This window comes from Podarcis bocagei (genome assembly GCF_964188305.1).
Source record: "Podarcis bocagei genome assembly, chromosome: 2".
Taxonomy (NCBI): domain Eukaryota; kingdom Metazoa; phylum Chordata; class Lepidosauria; order Squamata; family Lacertidae; genus Podarcis; species Podarcis bocagei.
Genome location: NC_138126.1, coordinates 74,751,840 through 74,776,117, shown reverse-complemented (window position 1 = coordinate 74,776,117; position 24,278 = coordinate 74,751,840). Strand labels below are relative to the sequence as shown.

The following is a 24,278-nucleotide window of genomic DNA, read 5'->3' as shown; positions in this document are numbered from 1 at the left end:
GGGGAGTCATGAAGTGTCCTAGAGGAGAATATGACTGGTTAGCATACCTGTTAGAAAGTGACTGCAACATCGGTGGGTCTCATTTGTTTCCATAATAACCAAAAGCTTTCATACTGAGGACTTTACTGGGATATTCACTCATCTGTTTGTTCTGTCTTACAACAGATGGGGGGGAAACACCTATAGGTTGTCAAGAGAAATGCAGCCATTGCGTTTTGTAAGAACACAGATGGGGATGCTAAACCATTTAGGAAAACAGACACAATTAGAGATGAAGTTTCAATGTTTTATTCAAGTTGGGTTTGCTTGTTTGTTTCATTTTAAGTGGTGTCCAGTACAGCATTTTGGGGTCTAATGCCACACAAAAAAAGATGGAAGACTGAAGATGTAACCATTAAACTGCTAAAAAGAGAGAGAAGAAGAAGAAGTGATAGAAACAAAGTCCATCTTGTTTAATGCAATGTCACTAGGTGATTACAGTTACAAAAGACTTCCCTGCTTATGGCTCTGTCGTACAAGCTTTTCCATAATGAGTGCAAGGGAAAGAACCACAACACGGGGTGTGATTTTTAAGTGGTGTTGGCTGAGTCACATCAAACTTTCTACACGCCAAAGTTATACGAAGTGAACACTCTAAAGCACTCCAAGGACAAGCTGTTGGTGTAGGAAGAGAGCTGAAGGTGTAGGAGGGAGAACTAAGTAAGACTTAAACGTGTGTGATGCATCTGCCTGAGCAGCCCCTTATCAGACAAATTTGAACACTCCATCACAGAATGAAAGCCTGCTAATTCAAGTGACAGGAAAAGGAGCTTCCTGAGCACTTGGATGGATTGGCATTCTCATAGCATGAATTCCAAATGTTTCAACCATTTCAGGAACCATTATCTTAAGAAAAAGGTTCAAGACAAGAATCAGGCCTTCATATTAAGAGCTGGTAAGTATGGCGTTCTAATAAGCAACATTCCCCCAAAGGCCTGGAACTGGAGAGAAAAAATCATCACCGGCCTTCTCTGAAAACACACACTTTGAAGCTTAGCCTTCTTTAACCAGGTTCAACATGACTGACACATGGCAATAATTGCATCCCAGACATAAAACATTGAAAAGTACACTAAATTCGGAAGGTAGCTATGCTGTATAGTATTTCAGAATTAATCACCAGAAATAACGGTGGTACAATTCCTTCTTTCATGCTTCAAATTCCAGTCCTAGACCTAGTTTGTGGCCACCTGCGTTGACATTCTTCCCATCCAACAACGCTGACAATGTCAATTTAATACCTGCATAGCAAAACAGGGAGAGAGAAGATATGAGCATTCATACTTAGGAACATAAGGGCAATGCATACAATCTGACAGCGATTTCTGGCCAGACACAGTTTCCGACTGCCGTGTTCTGGCTATGTCTGGGAAATTCTGGACATATAGGAAGCCTATCTGAGAGATGTATGAGAACTAGACATACAATGGATATAAAGGGTTAATTAATACTTTCCTGATATAGGACAGTGGTTCTATAACTTCCATACAACTACCAAAACACCTCACTAAGCTATTTGCTCGCCATTCCTTGTGATGTCAGCATTAGCAACACTGTCCTTTGACTCACCCTCTTTTAGTATTTTAGATTTGATCCAAGCAAATGACTACAATAAAGCATGATCAATTATCCATAATTCTTACATAGACTGATCAGCTTTTTCTGTCAATTTAGATTTAATGTTTTTGGCGATTTATCTGAGGAAGTACAGGAAAAAATATAAAAACCAGATGGAGTGGCATTCAGTCGCCTTCACAAGAATTCAGATTTAGATAAAAATAAAGCCTGAAAGAATTGATCACTAGGGTTGAAGAGTAATCAGGCTTTCCACACAGCACAAGCATACAACAAAATCACTCATGTCATTTTCTACCATAACCATTTGGACAGAAAAGGTCAGCAAAATCGAATACAATTCTATTCCATACGTACCGGGCTTCAGAGTCTGAGTATATCCTAAACCAATCAGACTAGAATTATTCACTTTAGCCTGAAAAACAAAAGTGAAGATATCGTTCAAAGTTCTTGTTGCAGATCATAAAAAGAATTGTGGAAAACAGAAATGACAGTTTATTTGCTCAGGGGAAGAAAATTGGGAATTCGGAAAGCATGTGGATGTTTATTTGAAAATGCAGATCTTGTTGAGTTCAATAGGTCTCCCCCCGCCCTGCCCATCCCCGTCAGCTAAATTTGCAAAAGACTACTCCTGTATTTCCTAACAAACTCTTTACTTTTGCTGAACAAAAGTTTTCTCCAGGTGATCAGTACAATATTGTGGCTTGCAGCTCAAATGGCACAAGTAGAATGAACTTAGGATGTCGGCTTACTGCCAGTGTAAAAGGAAAGCAAATTGAAACTTATACCCCACCCATTTATAAATTTGAACCTAAGGCCAAGCATGATGTTTTGCTGCCAGGAATCATTTTAAAAGCTCTCTGCAAGTCATCCAGTTGCCAGTCAGCCTCTATACTGCAGCCAAAACACGAAGGCTGGCCTTGAATGGGAGAGCCCTCGCTTTCCACTCTCCAGAATAGCTACTGCAGGTGCGTCATGCATTATTCCAACCAAGGAAATAATTAATGAAAGGGGCCGTCAACTTCTACCACAGCTCTGATTGCCTATTGGATCCTGCTTTTCACCCTGCCCTCGTGCCTCTACTGCCCTTTCCCATTGCCCTCCCCAGTGGGGCCATGTCAGGCACCTGTTCACAAGTGGAACGAGCAGGATAGAGCCACAGCCACCATAGTAAAGACAGTGTTTTAAAGCATCAGTGCTACTGAGGCCACATGAGGGGCTATAATAATGATGATGATGATAATAATTATCATTATTTATACCCCAACCATCTGGCTGGGTTTCCCCAGCCACTCTGGGTGGTTTCCAACAGAATATTAAAAACACAATAAAACATCCCCAGGAAGGAAAATGTTGAGTTTTTTTCAGGTGCAGAGATTTAAAATAAAAATCAAAAAATGTTATTACTCAGATGTGTTTGTAGGGCAATGAGTTGTACCCAACTAAATTTTACATGGAGTAGTGGGCTTATGTTAGCCATGTCTATTCATTTCAACGGGGCTACTCAGAGTAGAACTAACATTGGACACAACCCTATAAGTCAGGCATGGGGGACCTTTGGCCCTGTAAATAAATAAATAAATAAATAAATAAATAAATAAATAAATAAATAAATAAATATTTATTTATTTATTTATTTATTTCCTGCCCATCTGGCTGGCTTTCCCCAGCCACTCTGGGCGGCTTCCAACAAAAGATTAAAAATACATTAAAACATCAGTCATTAAAAACTCCCCTAAACAGGACTGCCTTCAGATGTCCTCTAAACGTCAGGAAGTTGTTTATTTCTTTGACATCTGACGTCTGATGGGAGGGCGTTCCACAGGGTGGGAACCATCACCGAGAAGGCCCTCTCCTCCTCCTTGCCCAGTGGCAGACTTTGGGCTTTCAAATATCAGCAGCGCCCTGCGTGACACCAAAATTCAGTGCCCCCCTTGCTTTCCATTCTAAGTCATTGTTGCGGCACCCTCTCAGCTTGGCACCCAGTGCAGGCGAACTAGTCACACTCCCCTAAATCCGCCTCAGAACTCGAGTCGTCAGATGGAAGAGAGAATGAGCCAGCCACAGGTGCAGCAGCTCATGCAGTACTGCCAGTTCAAAACACACGCAAGTTAGGTTTGTTAAACCTTTTGGCTCATTCTCCCTTCTATTCTTTAGCCAGTAGTTTCATGAGTCAAAGGAAACGATGAGGAGATTGTCTGTGCAGCTGCCATAGCACAGCACTGAGTGAAGCTGCATACACATCTCTGCCCAGCAGCAGCGAGAAGGGGCATGTGGTAGTGGTAGTTACTCACTATGAGCAACTAGGCAAAGTGCTAGATCTACAAAGCTGTATTGCGCAGATACAATCTGTTTTCTTGCTTCTTATTGATGTGTCCATGTTGTTAACACCCAATGTATCTGAATACAGCTAAATAACTAGGGGAAATAAATTAAGAAAGGTGACGTTAAAGGGAAAGCAAATGGAAACAAAAAAGAATTTGTATTTATGAGAGGTGCTGAGGTGCAAGTGTCTCTTTTCACTCAGGGCCGCTTTCCTTGCCTGGACTTTGCTTGATACGTGAAGCAAGAGGAAGCAGTGATTACCAGGTGAGGTAGGTGACCCAGCAGATGGGTTGCTGTTGCTCTCCAGGAGGGGAGGCGAAGGCAGCAGGAAGGTATGTGCATTGGCAGAAGTGCAGGACTGGCTCTGCTGACGCTTTTGCACTGCACCAACCTCCCCACCACCTTGCCCTATGCAGGAAGCAACAGAAACCCACCTGCTGGGAAGCTGGCATAGCTGTTCCACCCCACCTGCTGAGCTGCTTCTGTTAAATGGTCTTGGAGTCCCAGGAGAATTAAGCAGTCAGCTTCTGTAACAGAATAAATCTCAATGAAAAGGAGTGTCCACATGTTACTCACAGAGAAAGATGCATCTGGGTCAATTTGATATTTGGCAGCTATTCCAAAGCGGGTGTTGCTATTTCCAGCTGTCCAAGCAAGATTGACAGCAGTTTCCAACTTATTATTCACCTTCTGATAAATGGAACCTCCAAATTCTGTGCCATCATTCCTGTAAGAACATTTTTCATACTTTATTGTACAATAATTTGTGGGAAGAGTGCAAGCCTAGGCATGGTTATGTTTATGATTTGCTGCTGAACTGTTCTAATGGTTGGATGCTGGGCTTTTACTCTTTTTAAATGTTTATATTGTTTAGCTTTTCATCATTTGTATACTGCTGTGAGATCCTACAGGATGAAGGGCAATCTAAATTACAATCTATATATGGTGCTTAAAAAAACACATGAAGGAAATATATTAACAACATCCTTTCACATTTTTTATTTCTTCAATAAACTAGTGTGAACTTAAGTCTGTCATCCATTCCAAATCATTTCTGAACCCAGGTCTCCAAATCCTTCATCTGGGTTTTGGAGATTTGGATTTAGAAATGATCTGGAAGGTCCTATATATTTGAATAAATATAAATTTGGATAAGTGAAAATACAATCTTCCTCCTACCAAAACACTTAGTGATGTTTAAAGCATCCAAGTTATTGATAAAGAAACAGTACCACCTTCCTTTTCACCAACTTGATAGGCTCTTTTTTTTCTTACAATACTTTCCCAGTATGCAGTCTTCCCAGTACTTACACATTGGTGTGAAGCTGAAACTCGTCGGTCTTGTAACCAACAGCAAAATTGCTCTGAGTTATTCTGGACTTAGCAGTCTCAAAAGTCATTTGGTAACCAGCCAGCCAACCTTCGTAGCCAAAGACAAAGGCACCACGTATTGAAGGACCAGCGATGTCAAAATCCATGTCACAGCCCAAGTTGATATGTTCCCGCTTGTATCCAGACTTGACTTTAGCATTCTTCTTCCTAAAAGGAAAACCGTGCTTTACATTATTCATTTTAAATCAAGCATTACAAAGCTATTTCCCCCTCACTGCTATGTACCAGTCCCATGCATTCTCCACAGTTGGAGGCAGAAATGTTTCTGAATATCAGTTGCTGGAAACCACAGGAGGGAAGTGCAGTTGTGCACAGATCCTGCTTGTGGTTTTTCCAGAGGCATTTTGGTTGGCCACTTTGAGAACAGAACATTGAACTAGATGAGTCACTGACGTGATCCAGCAGGCTTCTCTTGTGTTCTTGCCACCACCAGAAACCTTTAGCGGTAGCATGGAGACTGCCAACACAAATTAACCTCTTTCTTTGTATGCTGAGCCGCTTGACAAGCTGTAGTCACCATGTCTAAGCTATCTTAAGATGCTACCTCATCATGCACCTGGTGGCTGAAACAAGTAGGCCAATTTTTTGAGCCTCTCCATTATTAGAGCTTTTAAAGCAAAAAATGGATGGCCACCTATCATGGAAACTACAGCAACAAATTTATTACATCAGCAGGGGACTGAACTAGATGGTTTTGAGGTCCCAATTCTATGATTCTAACCAGCAATCAGTCCTGTTTTGAGCTGTTGAAATAGGCACTACAATATTTCAATACAGGGGACTAATGATCAATGCAGTAGGTTAGGAAAATTATTTGGAACATTATCTGAAGATATTGACTCAAAACTGATGGTTGGCAAACATTTTACTTGCAATGCCTTTATCACCAGGCACCCTTCCACATGCTGGTTAAATTAAGGACCTACTTTTTTACCTGCTATTAATCAACCACATTATTTCCTCTCAATTCCTTCAGCCTTATTTTAACCTGGATATTTACACTGAAGCCAAATGGAACACTGAGATGATCCAAGACCGAAACCCCAGGTATAACAGCTTGTGGTTCGACGTGACATGCACCCCAGGAGGTGACTGCTACATTAATCGGCAGACATATCCCTCTTTCACATACCGGTGCCTCCATTTCAAGCTTGGAAAAGAAGCAAACCTCAGAGCCACCTCAAGAGATCACAGTTCAAGGTTCACTGAAGGCAGGCGCTATCAGTAACGCACACCAGTCCTTGTCAAGCAACACTTTCACTACTTCATTTATATAAATGGTGTCACTTAACCACATAATTACCGTATTTTTCGCCCTATAGGACGCACTTTTTCCCCTCCAAAAATGAGGGGGAAATGTGTGTGCGTCCTATGGGGCGAATGCAGGCTTTTGCTGAAGCCTGGAGAGCGAGAGGCGTCGGTGCGCACCGTCCCCGCTCGCTCTCCAAGCTTCAGAAAGCTATCCGCAAGCCTTGGGAGCCCGGTGGGAGTTCCCCCCGGGCTCCCAAGGTTTGTGGATAGCAGCCTGTTCTGGGGGCTGGGGTCGGGGGAAGCTTGGACTTCCCCCGCCCCCAGCCCCGCAAGCAACTCCGGGAGCGATGGCGAGAGTGCGCAACCTCACCTTCGCTCCCGGACCCCCAGCCCCGAGGCTAAAAACGTAGCCAGGACAGCTAGCGGGATCCATCCCCCTCGCTGTCATGGCTTCTTTGCTCTTTGGGGCTCGGGGGGGATAATTTTTTCCCCTTTATTCCCCCCCCCAAAAAAGATAAGTGCACCCAATGGGCCAGTGCACCCTATAGGGCGAAAAATACGGTAATTCAAGGGATGCTGGCATGCCTCCATTTTCCCTGGGATTGATTGAAAGGACATGCGTATCTGACATTTGTGACTCCTGAACAGTGTGGTGTATTTTTCTTAAGGAGCTTTATATGGGCAGGAACCTGCCTAATATTAGGCTAGTATATTTGTCCATCTAACCCAGAACTGATTAGACTGACTGGCAGTGGCTCATCAGAGTCTCAGGTAGCACTTTCCCATTACCTGTTATCTGATCTAGCAGGAGTTTGCTATGCATGCAAGGAACATAGGAAACTGCCCAATACTCAGACCCTTAGGCCAGTGTTTCTCAACCTGTGGGTCCCCAGATGTTGTTGGACTACAACTCCCATCATTCCTAGCCAGCATGACCTGTGGTCAGGGATGATGGGAGTTGTAGTCCAACAACATCTGGGGACCCACAGGTTGAGAACTGCTGCCTTAGGCCATTAGGTTGGTGCTGGGCATTCATCTGGGTCCTTCTGCATGTGAAGCACAGGCTGTACCTCTGAACTATACTCCCTCCCTAAAGGATGGAGAAAGGGACAGTCATGAACAGTCTCAACTAGCATCTCAGGAAAGCTGCCACCTTCCTTCTCTTCCCATCCGCCCTGCGGTCTTGCTTGGAAGCCACAGGGAAAACTTCCTTAGCCATTCCCCAGCTTTCTTTGCCAGGCATGTCACACACCCTCTCTTTCAACTCCCAAACTCCATCAAGGGACCCAGCTATAAAAGGAGAGCAGGGTCTTTCCCCACTGAAGCCAGTGGCTACGCTGGGGTGTTATCCCAACATGCAGGAAGCCAGCCTCCTCTGTGCAGCTTTCCTTAGCACCTCTGCAGAAATCAGGGACAGGTTATCCCATCCCAATGTGAAAGATGGATTGGGGGGGGGGTCTGTGTTAGCAAATCACTCCTCTGTTGCTGATATATGACTGGTAAGTCACATGTCTGTGTTTACTTTCCTGAGCTGGGAAAGTCTGAGGATGGAAGTTACATCTTATCTCTTGTTATGTAGTGCTGTTGCACTATGTTTTTCTCTCTGTATCTGCTGCTGAAGAAGAGAGCAGGCACCATTATGATTTGTCCTCTAAATATTGCAAAATAAATCTAAGAATGCTCACAATTATGCTTCCAGTCATCACTGCAGAATCTGCTGATTAATAGCGTGCACAGGATCATCCGACCTGTGTCGTTGAGTGCTCCGGGATGAAGACTGATGTCCATCCCGGGGGAGCACAAAACTGGACAACGCCCGGAGAGGCTTGTCTCATACCGGGGGTAGTGGGGGCCCCCAAGGCATGTTATGGACACTTTGACCTCATATTGAGCTTCAGAGGCGCTCCAAGTACCAGGTCAGGGGAGAGGTGTGGCTGGTGGTGACATTTTGATTGGTTATGAAGGTCAGTCAAAGTCTGCAAACACCTGCACCAAGGGAATGACAGGACTGAGGTTCATCGCTCCCTTGTGTGGTTTCTGCTGTGCCACCAAGGTATCAGGCACAGCAGGAAGGTATCCAACCAAGACAGAATGGAGGGCTCCTAGTGGAAAGGATTACCTGTCACTGGAGTCCAGTCCACACAAGCATTCCTCTCAATACCCACTCACTTGGAAAGGGGATTTATGGCTCTGTGTCTTACCTGCCTTTAAAATGTAGCCCTCCTCACTCTGCTATCAGTAATTCAGCTGTTTTGAAAATGCAACTTCTGAAACTGGGTTGCGAAGGGCCACACTTAATGTAACACTAAACACACAACATGCTGTGGCAACTTTTGTCCTTTCACTGCTAATGGCAAGTACAGGGCAAGTTTTCATCAGGACTGTGATGTCGGAGTGGGGAGGCGATTCTTTTCTTTGCCACTGTGGTTCTGATGAAAATCAATGTTCCCTGTGTCTTGGGTGAATAGCAGCTCTGCACAAAAGGAATTTTATTTAGCACAGTGCTGGAGGAGGAAGGAGTGAAACCACTCCTTTCCTACATTCCGCAGTCCCCAAAGCGAATCACACACACCCCAATTTGAAACAATAAAATATGAAACAACCAAGAGGTGCATTTAACACCATGTCTAAATTGGGTCTTAAAACGGCTAATTCCCAAATGGACATTTTAAAATCACACCAGTAATTAAAAGGATCTATTTAATTTAATAATTTTAGTAGATCTCTGATTTAGAGCTTCATGTCAATGCTAAGGTGGATGCCACATTAACCCCTGGTGCTTTTAGCAAAGGTGCTCTGTCATTTTACATTTTTTATTCCCATCCAGGTAAGCACTGCTAGTAAAACCTGAGTTTGTAATGATGCTGCAAAGCCAAATCTGGAGGCTATGGAGCAGATACTCAGTAATCATTCTGAGACTGAACATCCACAACTCAGGAAAGGGACACCATACCTAATGAATGCAGCCCTGATTACTAGAAATGCAATGCGCTACTTTTAGCTGTGCAACATTCTGACATCAGGAGCATTTAGAAAGGATGATAAAAATGAAGACGCACACACACAAATATTAAGTACGTATAATCTCCCAGCTGCTTAATCCTCCTGGCCCACATAACATGCAGGAAACAACCACAGCATCAAAACCTTTCATCCAACCAAAGGCATCTAGCGTTACAGCCTGCAAGAAGGGAGACCAGAAATCCAGCTGGGCAGGGGAAGAAGAGGCGTCCCAAATAGCACAACTTAGTGGTAAAGAGTGAGACAGTTATTGTTAAGTAGCACTAAATAGACCTTGCACTACAGGCTGTTGGAAGATGTATTTTGCATTTATAAGACCCACGCGTGCATCTTAGGCCAAAATTAGCAGCAGTTATGACAACTGGCTCAAGTGATTAACTATTTTAAATAGCACCACACTTAAGTTTGCAAAAAGAAAAGACCTTCATGAAAAGGGGAGAGATGATCGCACACAAAGGATAATCACTAATGCAGCCCAGATTGGAAAGATAAAGCAAATTAAGCAGGCAACTAGCAACAACAAAAAGGTTATTCTACTGGATGAATGTACCCACTCCTTACCCAGTGTTAGGAGAGAATGAGGAGTCAAAGGTCAGCTTCAGTCCATGTGCAAGCTGAACAGAAAAAGAAATTCACCAATTGCATTTATAGTTTGAAAAGATGAGTGCTTAAAGAGTTGAAAAACTGCCATCTTTCAATGTAACACTCACCTGATCTTCTAAAGTTATCTCTGTGCCTAGTGTGTTGTCTGTGTTCCACTTCTCTGTGAATGTCAAGCCATATTCTGTCCACCTGTACTTGGTTTCCAAACTTCCAGAAACTTTGGTTGTTTCTGTATTTGCTGAACCTGAGCTTGTAAATTCCTAAGGACAAAATGCAGGGTGAAAAACTGTTTTTCACAAAGTCACCTTACAAAGTTAGAAAAATATACAGGCCCCTGTCCAAGTAGACAGGTGGCTTTATTGGAAGGGTCAATTAAAATGACATGAAAAAATCATGTTTGGTCTTTCTCTACTCACCAGTCCATTTTCAGATTTTGTTTTCAAATCCAACTTTATTAAGCCAAATCCTAAGGAAATATAAGTAAGCCAGAATGATGTCAGTAACCATCTGGGGCAGAGGCAAGCAGAGATTCTGATTGAACTTTCATAAAATGTAAAGTCTTCTGTGCAGGAAGAAAAACATTTAAGAAGCTACACTAATTTCTGCAGCTTGCAGAAAGTTGGGATATGATTATATTCACATAATATATTATCTAGCCACAGGACAACCAGCATAAACATGATAAACTTTTGCTGCTGCTCTTGCAAGAAGTAAAATGAGCAGCATTTTTATATATTTCAGTTGATTGGTGTGTTTTCAGTTGTATCTGTTTTAATTTGTGTTATGAGGCAATACTGGAAGAAAGATAGGATATAAATGAAATGAATAATGGGGAAACACATGATGAGATCCATGATTCCATGAGATATTTAACAGAACACAAACAGTTTTCTTCAAAGGATCAGAAGGCAAATTGCTGAAATAAATACCCCCAAGTAAAGGCCCAAATGCACAACACCATCTTTAGTATACAAATTCAAAGGTAGCTAGGACTTGGCCCAAATTTACTCCCTTCCACAGGTTGCAGAGTAAAGTGACAAGACTGATTACTCAGGCTGACAGCAGCTGGATAAAACTGTTAATTCAGTCTGGTCAAAAAAGGGACATGTCTCCCCTTGTCTTTGCCACTGAAAAACAATTTAAAAATACACAATTGCCAACAGTGCCTCCAGATATACAGTTAGATGGGCTTAGATAGGCTTTTACAAAGTGGGAGCTACATCTGAGAACTATTCTTTGCATCCCTCTGCTGCAGTTTACACCTTGAAGGACATGAGCTATACTCATAAATACATCTGGACAGAGAAGTCCTGTGCATCTTTAGTCAGAAGGTTTACTAAGTGAGCTAAATGATGCCCAGAAGCCAGTGCATACTGGGAAAGACCTATTCTTAGGGCACAGTTTGATCTCTGTATATTGACTGTGATCTATAACACACACAACTGGCCAGAAACTGCAATTATAGTTGTGTGAAATCCTAGAAATCAACAACTCAGATAACCAGTGAAACACCACCCATTTCCTTGTGGCAATATTTACCATATCCCTTGGTGAAGATGTCTCGAGCAGATTTTCCTAGGTCAGCATAAGCAGGGGGAACAGCCATTTTCTGCCAAAAAAAGAGAAAAGACACTTGAGTTATGGTTTTGTGGAGAATCCAAACACCACGGTGCTTTGGTCATTCCAGAGGTCCAGCCACCAAGTAACCAAAAAGCGGACCAATTAAAGCCTTTTTCATGTTACATCACCGAGATGCCCTCTCACTGGTCGCTATAAAAACAAACCCCACAATCAAGAACAGAGCTGAGTTTGCTGTGACCTTTATTTGTAATGCTGAATCACCTAAAAAAATATATTGAAGAAAATCCGGACAAGAAGAAAAATCCTGGGGCTTTAATTTACCTCTTGATCCTTAACAACATGAACAGATCACAATGATCTGGGCTGCCAGGTGCATGTGAAACATGTCACTCTGAATCTGCTGAGTTAACAACATCTTCTCTCCTCCCCCACCCCTGATATAGAGCTCACTATTTATGTTTTCCCTTCTTCTAAATCTTTCCACAAAGGAAGGAGATAGTATCATTTAAGCATTTTTATTCTCTTTTCCAGCTAGCCTTGAAGCCCAAAGCATCCATCAGAAACAGATGACGAAATCAAACAAAGCCATCAAAGCTATGCAATATTAGGATCTGGATCCAGCACCTTGTTACATGTCAATACATAAAAGTTATTCTAAAAACAATCATTCTTTAGGAACAGGAACCACAGAGATCCATTTCATAGCAATCAAGTCTATAACCACATGAGGTTAACAAAACTTATAATTGAGCTCAATGAAATGACATTTTAAAGCATCTTCTCCTTCAAGGCCAGTATGTTACACATAAGATTCCACCCTCATTTCTTAAATGGATTAGAAGATCCATTAGTATACTACTAGCTGCACACCATATTTATTTATTTATTTTGCCAGTAAGCAATAGGCATTGAGGATCTATTTCATATTTCACAGACAGAATGATTTACCATAATTTCGCTAAAAAGTAGAACGCAAAGTAAGGATATGCCGAACACCAAATGGTGTGTGTCCCTAAACCTTTTTGGAGCAAGCACCACTAAGTTATTGCTTATTTTGGCTCCAGACCAGAAGCAATTTGCTTTTACAAGAGAACTACCAGAGCACATATTTCAGATAGGTACTTTAGCAGTTATTCACAGCCTGAAGCGCTAAGTGCAACAAGCTGTTGCATGCCAGAGTTGGATACTACTCTTAGATAAGTCAAGAATCTCAAGAGTCTCTCTTCTGGCTCAAATTGAACTGCTACATCAAGCAAACCGAGAAAACAAGCTACAAAGAATCTTTCTGACCTAGTGACATAGTCAGCATTCTTGAGGGTACACTGATTGAGAGATACAAACCCCAGGTGATACTAACTTAACTATTCTGTGACCGTCTCCAGGGTGCTCCAAGCCTGCCACCCAACTCAGTAAGCTTAAAATGGATGCTCCTTGACTAATCAGATCTTTATCAAAATGGAAGACCCGAAGGCCAAGAATCATATTCTCAGCTCATGTGCCTGGTGCGGCGTGTGCATCCTGCAGCCGGGGGCAGGGCAAGCCGCCCATAGGGACAGGGGGGTGCTACGTGGAGCCTCTCCGCCACCTCCCCTTCAGTTGTAGGGCAGCTGAGGGACAGGCGGAGGGCAGACGCAAGCCCCAAGCAGCTGTTTCAGGCAGCGCAGTGCCTGCAGGTGCCCAAGCCACCACGTCACTCCCAGGTGAGACGCGTGGCTTGGGCACGCTGCAGGCCCCGCAATAAGTGCCGGCCCATGCGGTGTGGCGCCCAGTGCCAGCCACATTTCGTTACGTTTGTTGACTGAACTGAAAGGTTCGTGAGCCCCATTTTTTAAAAAAACTCACATTTTGTCATTTTGTCACATCCCTTCACTGATGACACCCGGGGCGGCCCACACCCTTCCTACCTCCGCCACTGCATATACTCCAGAGGTCCCCAAACTAAGGCCCATGGGATTCGTTTATCTGGCCCGCGGCAACCCCTACTGCCCGCTGCTGCCACCCACTGTTACCGGCGCTGCGCTGCACGGCTGCCCACTTCCGGTTTGGAGGAGCACCAGAAATAGCTTGTGCACAAGTGCAAGCATTATTTGCGCATGCACGTTATTTCCGGTGCACATCTGGGTCAGAGGAGGCCCATGTACATGCGCACAAGCTATTTCTGGTGCTCCTCCGACCCAGAAGTATGCCAGAAATAGCATGTGCGTACGCATATGGGCACGCGCTCCCCTGCCCTCTGGCCCGCCATGCGATCAGCGCTGGAGACACCAGCCCAAGGCGCGGTAAGTTTGCTGACCCCTGATATACTCAATAAGTGTCACTGTGAAAGGCTAAAAGAGAGCCATGAAATGTTAACAGGTCTCAAAAGCAGTTGACCTGAATGTGAGCACTAGGTCAGAAAAGGGACCTCTCAGGATTCTACAGGTGTCTGGAGTGACTATATCTGCATGCATCTTTCCATGCAGCAAGCACTGTCTCTGCTCCAAAACCAGAAAATTCCTCTCAGAGGAGCTTGTCTTCATAGGCCTCCTTCTCCAGTGCTGTACTTGTCCACTGCTATACTAGTGTGAGCTGAAGGAAACAATACCTGGAACAGCTCCTTTACATCCTTAATGATGTTTTCGTGGTGCTCAGGTGTCACAACTATCAGTCAGGACAACTTCTATTTCAACTGGCTACAAATCCATTCTAAAACTCCAGCAGGTAGCACTGAAGAAAGCCACGTCAACAGGATCAGCTCTGGGGTTTTTCAAGAAAGCCACCACAGCACGGGAAACGTCAGCAATGGCTGTGTGATGAATCGATCATGCCATGCCAGCTTAATGCAGCAGTCTAAACTATGCCTATGAAGCAGTGGGAAGTGTCTAAATCCCATCTTATGCAATTACTAAAATTAAGGAATATTAAAAGATAATCCTGTATCTAATGAGAATTGAGTTCTAAGCAACTATTAACTTCACAGGGGATCAGGTGTCTGAAACAGACAATATCACAGTGTTTTTTCTGTAGTTAACCCCCATTAAGATATGAATCATCAAGGGGAGGAAAAGTTACTTGCTTCCTCTGTGCAAGAGCTGATCAGTCGTTTTAGGTCTGCGGTAGCTCAAAGACAACTGTCAGCCTCCACAAGTTGAAAGTTCAATGAGCTTAATGAGTGGGGCTGCGGGGTCTTAACAGGGCAGCCTGTAAATGCCCCTATATATCAGTTCTGGGATCTCAGAATGTGAACTCCGAGTGGGTCATAAGTGAAACTGCATGTCAGTGTCTGATCCCAGCCTTGAAGATGATAAAGCTATCACATGACTCAATCCCTGTTCAAGGGTATCACCAAGACTGAAATAGCAGGGACAAAATGCAAGTCAGTGTTAAGCACTCCTGACTTAGCAACACTAAACTCTGGCATCTGTTGTCCCACCTCATGATTCTGCAATTTATAGGATTATTACATTTTTAAAAGATGTTGTGGAAGCAAAGTCAGGTAGCAAGCTTTAGATGCTAATTGTTTTAGGAAACACCAACTGGCAGGAATAGGTTGGAGTTCCTTCATACTCAGTTAAGAAGCCTCCCTCTAAAAGAAAAGTAAGTTTGTTCTTATATATCCCTGTCACTGATGATATAATAACAATAACAATAATTTATTATTCACACCCCACCCATCTGGCTGGGCTTCCCCAGTCACTCTGGGTGGCTTCCAACAAAATATTAAAAATACAATAAAACATCAAACATTAAAAACTTCCATAAACAGGAATGCCTTCAGACATCTTCTAAAAGACAGTTAGTTGTTTATTTCCTTGATATCTGATGGGAGGATGTTCCACAGGGTGGGCACCACAACCGAGAAGGCCCTCTACCTGGTTTCCTGTAGCCTCACTTCTCCCAGTGAGGGAACCGCCAGAAGGCCCTCAGCGCTGGACCTCAGCGTCCGCGCAGAACAATGGGGATGGAGACACTCCTTCAGGTATACTGGACTGAGGCTGTTTAGGGCTTTAAAGGTCAGCACCAACAAAACGGCATAAGAACTTTCTCTTAAAATAAATACAAGTCTGCATAGCCACAAAGGGATGACAAGTTGAAATTGTTCTGGACCCTTGGGCATGGAACAATTCATTTTTCAAACCAAAAGGAATGATTTGCTGTCTTAAAAAAAACAAAAACCTCTTCATATCTTATTTTAAGGGCACAAGAAAAGCCCTGCAGGATCAGGCCAAAAGCCCACCAAGTCCAGCATCCTGTTCTCACAGTGCACAACCAGATGCCCACTGGAAGCCCAGAATCAGGCCCTGAGTGGAACAGCATTCTCCCAACTTGTGATTCCCAGCAACCAGCATTTGAAGGCATAGTGCCTCTGACTAAGTGGGGAGAGAGATGCAGTAGCAGCACTAATGCCTGTTCTGCATTTGTAAGAACTCATTTGTTCAGTGTGGCAGCACCTTCCCATTGGAACTCCCTGCCTATTGAGACCAAGCTTAGAAAGTTAAGATCATTTTAAGGTGTTTTAGTATTTTAACTTTTGTATATTTTAAAGTATAGTTGCAAATTTCTCTTGATTTAACTGTTTTATCTTTCATAAGCAGCTTTGAGGTGTTGTTGTTTCACAACCGGGCGGCGTATGGATTTTATGAAATAGATAAGAATACACTTCTCAGTCTCCGCTGTGCAAACCAATGTACGTTAGGCAGTCTTAGTTCCAGCTTTGGTCAACCTCTGCCTTGGCACCCATCTCCATGCCACTTTCTGCTGATCCATCTCTCTTGCCCTTAGTTAGTGCCTCTTCTGCAGCTGGTACAGAAGCTATGGAGCCTGCTTCTGTACCAGCTACAGCATGGGTAGGCAAACGAAGGCCCAGGGGCCAGATCAGGCCCAATCGCCTTCTAAATCCAGCCTGCGGACAGTCTGGAAATCAGCATGTTTTTACATGAGTAGAATGTGTCCTTTTATTTAAAATATATCTCTGGGTTATTTGTGGGGCCTGCCTGGTGTTTTGACATGAGTAGAATGCGTGCTTTTATTTAAAATGCATCTCTGGGTTATTTGTAGGGCATAGGAATTCGTTCATTATTATTTTTTAAAAAATATGGTCCAGCCCCCCACAAGGTCTGAAGGACAGTGGACCGGCCCCCTGCTGAAAAAGTTTGCTGACCCCCTCACTGCTGCCTGAGCCCCAGATCGCTTGCCGCCACCACACACCCCAGCCAGGCAGGAGGAATGGACTTTAGACCCCCATCAAAAGAGTTAAAGAGTAACAAGTAACGTATCTTTTTCACGGAATCTGGAGACAGTGGCAGAATCCTAAGGTACCAGCAGCTACAGAATGTCAGGGCTGATCTTGACACAGTGTTTGGTACTAAGGCAATCCATCCCAATAGGAGGAGCTTTGTACAAAGAAGTTTTCAGGTTTGGTCTTAATCACATAATATTGTGTTTTTCTCCAAGTAATTCAGCTTTCCTTGCTGCATTTGGCCACCTCCTTGCTGCTGGTTAGCAGTAACCTCCCCAAACAAGATGTAGCACACAGTGCTAGAAACTCATATATATAAGCTAGGTGCCAAATGGCTTCTTAAACCAAGATTGCCGTAGCCAAAACAGAATGTCTAGTTGCTATTTTGGGGTGAGACAGCTCTAAAGTCTTATTTTTCAAATGATGGACTGACTGTGATTGAGTCTCAGTTAAACATCTGGCTAGTTCAGATGTCAACCTTGAGCAAGGTTAAGAGCTTTGAGAACTTAAATAAGAAAACTGACTTAATCCAGGGACAGTCACATATAAGAGGGCCATTACAACCTTTTTTTCCTTAATGGTGACTGCTGCTGCTCCGGCTGCACAGAGAAAGCAATTTGATTCCAGAAATTCATTCCAATTGTGCAGATAAAATATACCGTAACTGATAGGATTCTACAGGATGGGGTATTAGTGTGTGAAAACAGTCCATCTTCACTTGGTTGCAAGTGGTCAAAAGCCAGCTGGGAAATGTGGCTGGTGCCTGACCAATTTCAAACACTGGTAGCATGCCTTGCCACAAAGCTACTGTAAGCAAAGAATTTCTACATACTTTGAATCCTACCTTATTCTCCCTGACTTACTGTGTGAACAGGTGCAGAAAGCAATCAAACCTAAGCCCTTCAGCCCACAGAACATGAATGATATCAGCCTCAGTAAGATTTACACATTCATATTACTAAATACAAAGGTGATTCAAGAGACTAATATTTGTTCTGACTTCCTGCTCCACGGTCAAACCTCCATAAAATTCCAGCTCTAACCCACATGCAGACTTCACAGTCATACTGACTGAAGTGACATTTTGCATGGGACTTGACCTGACCAAACAGAAGTGGTAGGAAAATGCCTTGCTACTCATTTGCTGATAATATTTTTACATAAGAACGTAAGAGCCTGCTTGGTCAGGCCAAGGGTGCATTCAGTGGCGTAGCATGGGGGGTGCAGGGGGGCCCGGCCGCACCGGGCGCAACATCTGGGGGTTAGGGTTAGGGGGCGCAAATCCACGGGTTAGGGGGCGCAAATTACTTGCCTTGCCCCGGGTGCTGACAACCCACGCTACGCCACTGCTTGCATTCTGTTCTCACAGTGGCCAACCACATGCTTATGGGAAACCAACAAGCAGGATTCAAGCACAAATACACTCTCCCCTCCTGTGGCTCCAGGCAACTGGTTTTTAGAAGCATTTCTGTCTCCAGCCACTGGGGCAGAGCATAGCTGTGATGGCTAGCAGCCATTTTAGTGACTCTCAAACTAGATACCTAACCAGCTGAGGAAGAAATCCTACATCTGCTAACTTGCTCCACATACTCCAGTGGTGCCCAAGCAATTATTCACACTGTATGAGGTTCTGTTCAGTCACCTGTAAATGTTTCCTGTTTCAGAGGAATTTCTCCCAACTATTATAGGCTGGAATCCATACCTTTTACATACGGAATGTCTAAAGCACAGAGATGTGGCCACCACAGAAGTCAGAGCCAAACGTATCAGACTGCAGAAGTGGAAAGTCGCCAAGTCTCATGATGAAAGACCTCTTAGATCTTGCAGCTCACAAGCAATAATACATTATATTAAAAGAAGGGTGGAATATACATTTCAAAATATCCCACATAATTTCTTGGAATCTTGCAGACTGAAAAGACGGATTTTGCTCCCTCTGCACCACCAACGCTGATTTGTTTTATCTCTCTCTCTCTTAATCTTTTTTCCATTGTAAAAAATTGATTACCAGAATAGTCAAATCAATATATGTAGCAACTGTAAATTGTGCCTTATTTAAGTCACAGACCTGGACACATCAATGACATGAAAGGCATGGGGCAGGGAGAAAAATGGGACATTGGAGATTTAATGCTAACTGTCCATTATCACTAACTACATTGCTGGGAATAGGGGAGGGGGGTTCTTTCATTGTATTTTTTTAAAACATTTCAATAAACAACAAACAAAATGGACCAAATTTCTTCTCTATATATCAAGCCACTATCACTCCCATATGTCTATATAAACACACACACACACAACCCATTCCTAACAGCGCTAGCTTTATCTTATCTCCACTGTCACCTAGGTCATGTCTATCTCATCTTTGCTACACTCAGTCAATATCTGACTTCTACCAATCCTTGCTTTTTGCATCTAATGTTCCCTGGTGAGAAACAGTTTGCACTCAGCTCCTGCTTTCCATAGGTGGTAAAAGGATAGTGAGTGCACAGTTCTCTGGCTCTGTGTTTTTATGTTGTGCATTTGAGGATTTTCTTTGCCTTCTCTCCAGTGATATCCATCCTGCAATCTTGATGTACCTTTCATATACTCATTATCAAGATCTGAATGCAGCATTGTGAGCACTCAGTTCTGACTCCACCCCCTAGCTGGACGAAGGGAGGAGAACAGGAATGACAGATGTGCCCGAGTTTATCATTTCCACAAGAAGCTCAGGTTTGGAAGGAAAACACCTTCTTCTTTTGTGTTTTAAGAATTAGATTTTGTTCTTACTTTGCCTCTAGGTGTCTTTTTAAATGTGTTGCTTTGTTTCTGCCACAGGCTTTATGAAAACTACTGGGAAGCCTTTTAACAGGGCGTCTTGGAGAAGATTTTACCAATGTGGCCCACACATGAACAGTTCTATTGAAATAATTGTATTAAAAGCACATCACTAGTGTATGCCTTGCTAAAAGAGCAGAGGTATATGCAAATAGAGCAACTGAAAAAACAATAGCCTCAGTGTAACTTCCCACTGAGATCAGTATCTGCTAAATGTAATATGTGAATGGCTACATGAGCCTGTTTTGCTCCTTGGACAACACCTGTACTGGCAGCCAGAATATTTACATATGACAGTGTACATGCTTCTTTCATACAGTAGCCTTCAGTCCCTTGGATTTCCAGTCAGTCAACTTGAACCAGTTGAGGATATCTGACTTCTGCACATGTTATCACCTGCCAAATCAGGAACCTGTGGACATATGTCTCATATGTATCTGAAAGTGGATGCTATCTCTCTGTATTGCTTTTGACAAAGAATCTGTTTGCAACCCCACTAAACAAAAAAACAAAAAAAAGCAGGAGTAAAATGATTAAATTATTTTCCCTGCCATTTTCATAGGGGAATCAAGTTGGAACAGAAGCACACATGTGCAGAAAGGATGAGGGAGTAGCAACACTGTCCAATGAACACTGTAGCCACTGGTGTGAATGAAATTTAGCGTGTCATGTCAAAAAAAAAAATTACAGTTCCATACTGAAGTGTGAAAGAAACATTAGTCTCACATGTACTTTTAAAAGCATGTTTAGAATGGGATGTCATGTGTCAGTTTTGCTCAATACCAAAGCACATTTTCAAAATACACATTTATGTTTTATCCCCATACCTTTGGTTGTCAATGGCTTTGAATTTGTGCTAGTAGTTAATATTGTGTTTAATTCTATTACAAACAAAAAGGATTGTGACAGTATACATGGAAAATTAGAAATATCCCATGTATAATTAACTGTCTATTTGCTAGATAAATGTAATGTAATAGGCACTGTAGAATTCTATCTACTTAGCCGCTATATTGGCCTTATGAATGGCACTAGGCTTCTGCCTAGGGCAACAAATACAATCTGCACCCAGCCAATAATGGTTGCAAAAATCAGCTGCAAAAACAGGTCACGTTCAGATAGCCCTTTTGAAACACATCAAAATCAATCTGAGAATGAAGGTATTTCCCATTGCAGACAGTGGAATTTGATGTATCCATGCTCTTGAATATTGACAAAACCCTTGCTATTTATTTTTAAAATGACATTCCTTTAGAATTATCTACATCCATTTGAAGACATTCAAATACACCCAGCCCTTTGGGCAAAACCTCATGACTCCATGTTCTCCGCCCACTGAACTTTTGCTTTCATCCAGCAGATATAAGAACAAGCAAGGGCATTAGGGGCATTTAGAGGTCAAGGGGAAGATCCTGAAAAGAGGAAAAGATGAGGAAAGCAGCACCCACTAACAGGTAGCCAGACAAGGCTACGACACTGTTACCTGTGCGCTGCATCTAGACCTTGCCAAACCCACGTTACCGTGCCTGTGGCCTACCCCGGGGTTACCCCACCTGGCCTCGCTACTACTTGGGTATGCGCTGCCCAGGAGCGCAAGGAGCATTCAGCTCGAGGCCTTTCCAGCGAGGAAGAGGAGCACATGGAGTCGGCGCGAAGCACGCTTCGCGCACAGAGGTCACCTACAGCTCGGTGGTGCTGAGCGCGGGGAGAAGGGGAGCGGCAGTCCCCCCTCGTCCCCGTCTTCCAGGAGCCTCCGGCGGGGATGGGCTGGCGCACAGATGGCGCTGGCTTGGAAGAAGAGGTGTCCAAGGGCCAGCCGGGCACGTCTGGGAGGGAAGGATGGAGAGACGGGAAGAGCTTTGATGGGAAGCAGATGCGCACGAGGGAGGCCCGCGAGAGGGCTTCTGACGCCCGCGGCGGCGGCGGCGAAGCGAGGCGGCCTCGTCCAGGGCTTTCCGGGGCCTGCGGCGGCGCGCCGATCAGCCAGCCTTCGCGGCCTTGAAATAGAAAGGGCAAGGCGCCAGGGGTCGCGCTGGAGGGCAAGGCGATTTCTCCTCGCCATCCTCGCGACGGCCACCTCCCCAGGCCTGCAGTGGCGCAAAGCCTTCTCCTTCCCCCAGCATCCCTCTCTCCGGCTGCGGCGGGCAGGGGAGCAGTAGCCGCGCCAAGGCCGCCGGCCCCGGCTCGCCTTCCCTCCCGATCCCTGCGGCGGCCCGGAGAGAGGCTGTAAGCAGCCCCGGCGCCGCCAGTAGCGGCCGATCTGGCTCGCCCGCCTTACCGTGTCTTTGCCGTGGCCGCAGCAAGGCTTCTGGTGAGCGGCGGGAGGGGCGGCGGCGGCGTGGAACGGGGCGGATCTTGCAGGCGCCGAGGCCAGCATCGCGGGAGAGCCACGGGCAGCAGGCAGGCAGGCAGACGGACCCTCCCTGCCGAGCAGAGGGACGTGACTGCGCCGCCGTCGGACGCTGGCCGGCCGCGGATAGGCTGAGCGCCGGGGACGGGAGGGGGGATGGCAGAAGAAGCGGGGCTGGGCTTTCCGGGCGAAGGGAGCGGCTCGGCCAATGAGCCAAGGGCGGCGTCTCTGGCGTCTTAAGCCGCACGGTGGTTGCCAAGCGCCACACTGGAGGCGGCGCCCGCGGAGTCGCCGGATCGTTCAGGTTTAGCGCATCGCCTTTTCTGCCCCGAGACAGGGTGGCGAGGAGATGGTGTTAAATGCCTCGTCTCCAACTGAAATCGGTGGCCCTCGCTTCCAAGCGGAGCTCCCGCTTAGGAATGGCCGTCTTTATTAGTATTTATTCCTCGCTTTGCACACACAAGTCTCCAAGCGAATAGAACACTCGAAACAGCTAGAAATCGGTTAAAAGCCAGAGAGCAGAGATCGCTACACCAGATAATCCGTGAGGATCGTTCGCACGTAGGCAGCGGAAGGCTGGTGTTAATTCCGGATATGCTAAAATGCATGGCAAGAATGCCCGGTGGGGGAGCTGTCCAAAAACGTAAGCAGCATCTGCTGAATCAGGCCAGTGAAGCCTCTAGACCAGTGTTTCCCAACCACTGTTCCGCGGCACACTAGTGTGCCGCGAGATGTTGCCTGGTGTGCCGCGAGATGTTGCCTGGAGGGAGGCGGGCGAGGCGGGCGGCGAGAGGCGGGGCGGCGGCGGCGAGAAGAGGCCGCCCAGTGCGGGGCTCTCGCCGTCTGCCTGCCTGGCTGCCTGCGAGCTCGGCGGGCAGCGCCTCCGTCCACAGCGCCCGCCCCTGCCAAAGCTCACCCAGCCAAGCCGCGCTCTCCTTCCTGCCTCGCTTTGCTGCCTCCTCCCCCCCCCCACCCCCAAAGCTTGGAGGTTCCCCGGCAAGGGGGAGGGGAAAAAATTGAAACTTACACTTTCGTGCGTCCCTCCCGGCGTGACGCTGCGCGCTGACGTCACGGGGCTGTAATGGTGGTGTGCCTCGAGATTTTCGGTGCCACAGAAGCAAGTCCCCTGTGCTGGTTTAGTGCAGCATGCAGGGACTCGCTGAGCAGGCGGGTTGGTTCGGGGGCAGCTTGTGGGCTGGTTAAATGACCCCGTGGGCCACTTGTGGCCCATGGGCCTTAGGTTGCCAACCCCTGCTCTAGACCAGCGTCCGGCTCTCGCAGTGGGCAGCCTACAGGACAAGCACTAGGAATATCTGAAGGTCTTGGAGGCAATGGGAGCCCTGCATATAGACACAAGAAGACGGAGTGCATACAGGAACCCACCACATTAGTACTGGCCATCAGATGATGAGGAGTAGCTATGATAGGCCTTAGGGACATAAAACAGAGTGATTCCAACTAAACATCAGGAGGAACTTCCTGACATTAAGAGCCACAGTGAAAAGGACTCCCTCGGAAGGTGATAGACTCTCCTTCCTTGGAGGTTTTTAAGCAGAGGTTGAATGGCCATCTGTCACGGATGCTTTAGCATTGAAGGGGGGTGGAGTAGATGAATCAAGCCATTGTTCCATTCAGCTCAGTATTATTCACACTGACAGTAGAAAATACAGTGTCTCTCCAGATTTCAGACAGGGAGTCTCTCTCCCAGTCCCAGCCCTACCTAGAGATGTTGAGGATTGAACCTGGGACCTTATTGTGTACAAAGCAGATTCTCTACTACTAAATGGCAGCTCTTACCCATGGGACTGGAATAGGGGAAAGAAAATGGTGACAATTGCTCAGGTGGTAGATGACTAGTGGGAGTGGGAAGGAAGGGCCATATTTTCACCATGTTTGTGTAGAGGAAGTCAACGAAGAAAGAAACACAAACTCAGGACGAAAGGGAGAAATGAGCTAAGAGGAAGGCACATTTGGCAAACCCTCACCATGATCAACTCCTGCCTGGAAACCTATGTCCCCACTGTGGAAGGATGCGTGGATCTAGAATTGGCCTCCACAGTCACTTACAGTCACACCTCGTAAGACTGTGTTCATGGAAGA

General features: G+C 45.2%; 1 protein-coding gene across 1 annotated transcript; it reads right to left on the bottom strand.

Annotated features, from left to right (window-relative positions):
• Positions 1-272: 272 nt before the first annotated feature.
• VDAC1 (voltage dependent anion channel 1) lies at positions 273-22,292 on the bottom strand. The gene is made up of 9 exons (XM_081183806.1): positions 22,107-22,292; positions 11,746-11,815; positions 10,623-10,672; positions 10,314-10,466; positions 10,165-10,217; positions 5,251-5,478; positions 4,516-4,666; positions 1,972-2,029; positions 273-1,280 (listed from the first exon to the last, which is right to left on the bottom strand). The coding sequence occupies exons 1-9, from the start codon at positions 22,203-22,205 to the stop codon at positions 1,189-1,191; spliced, it is 954 nt and encodes a 317-aa protein (XP_081039932.1). The 5' UTR covers positions 22,206-22,292; the 3' UTR covers positions 273-1,188.
• Between the last annotated feature and the right edge of the window lie 1,986 nt (positions 22,293-24,278).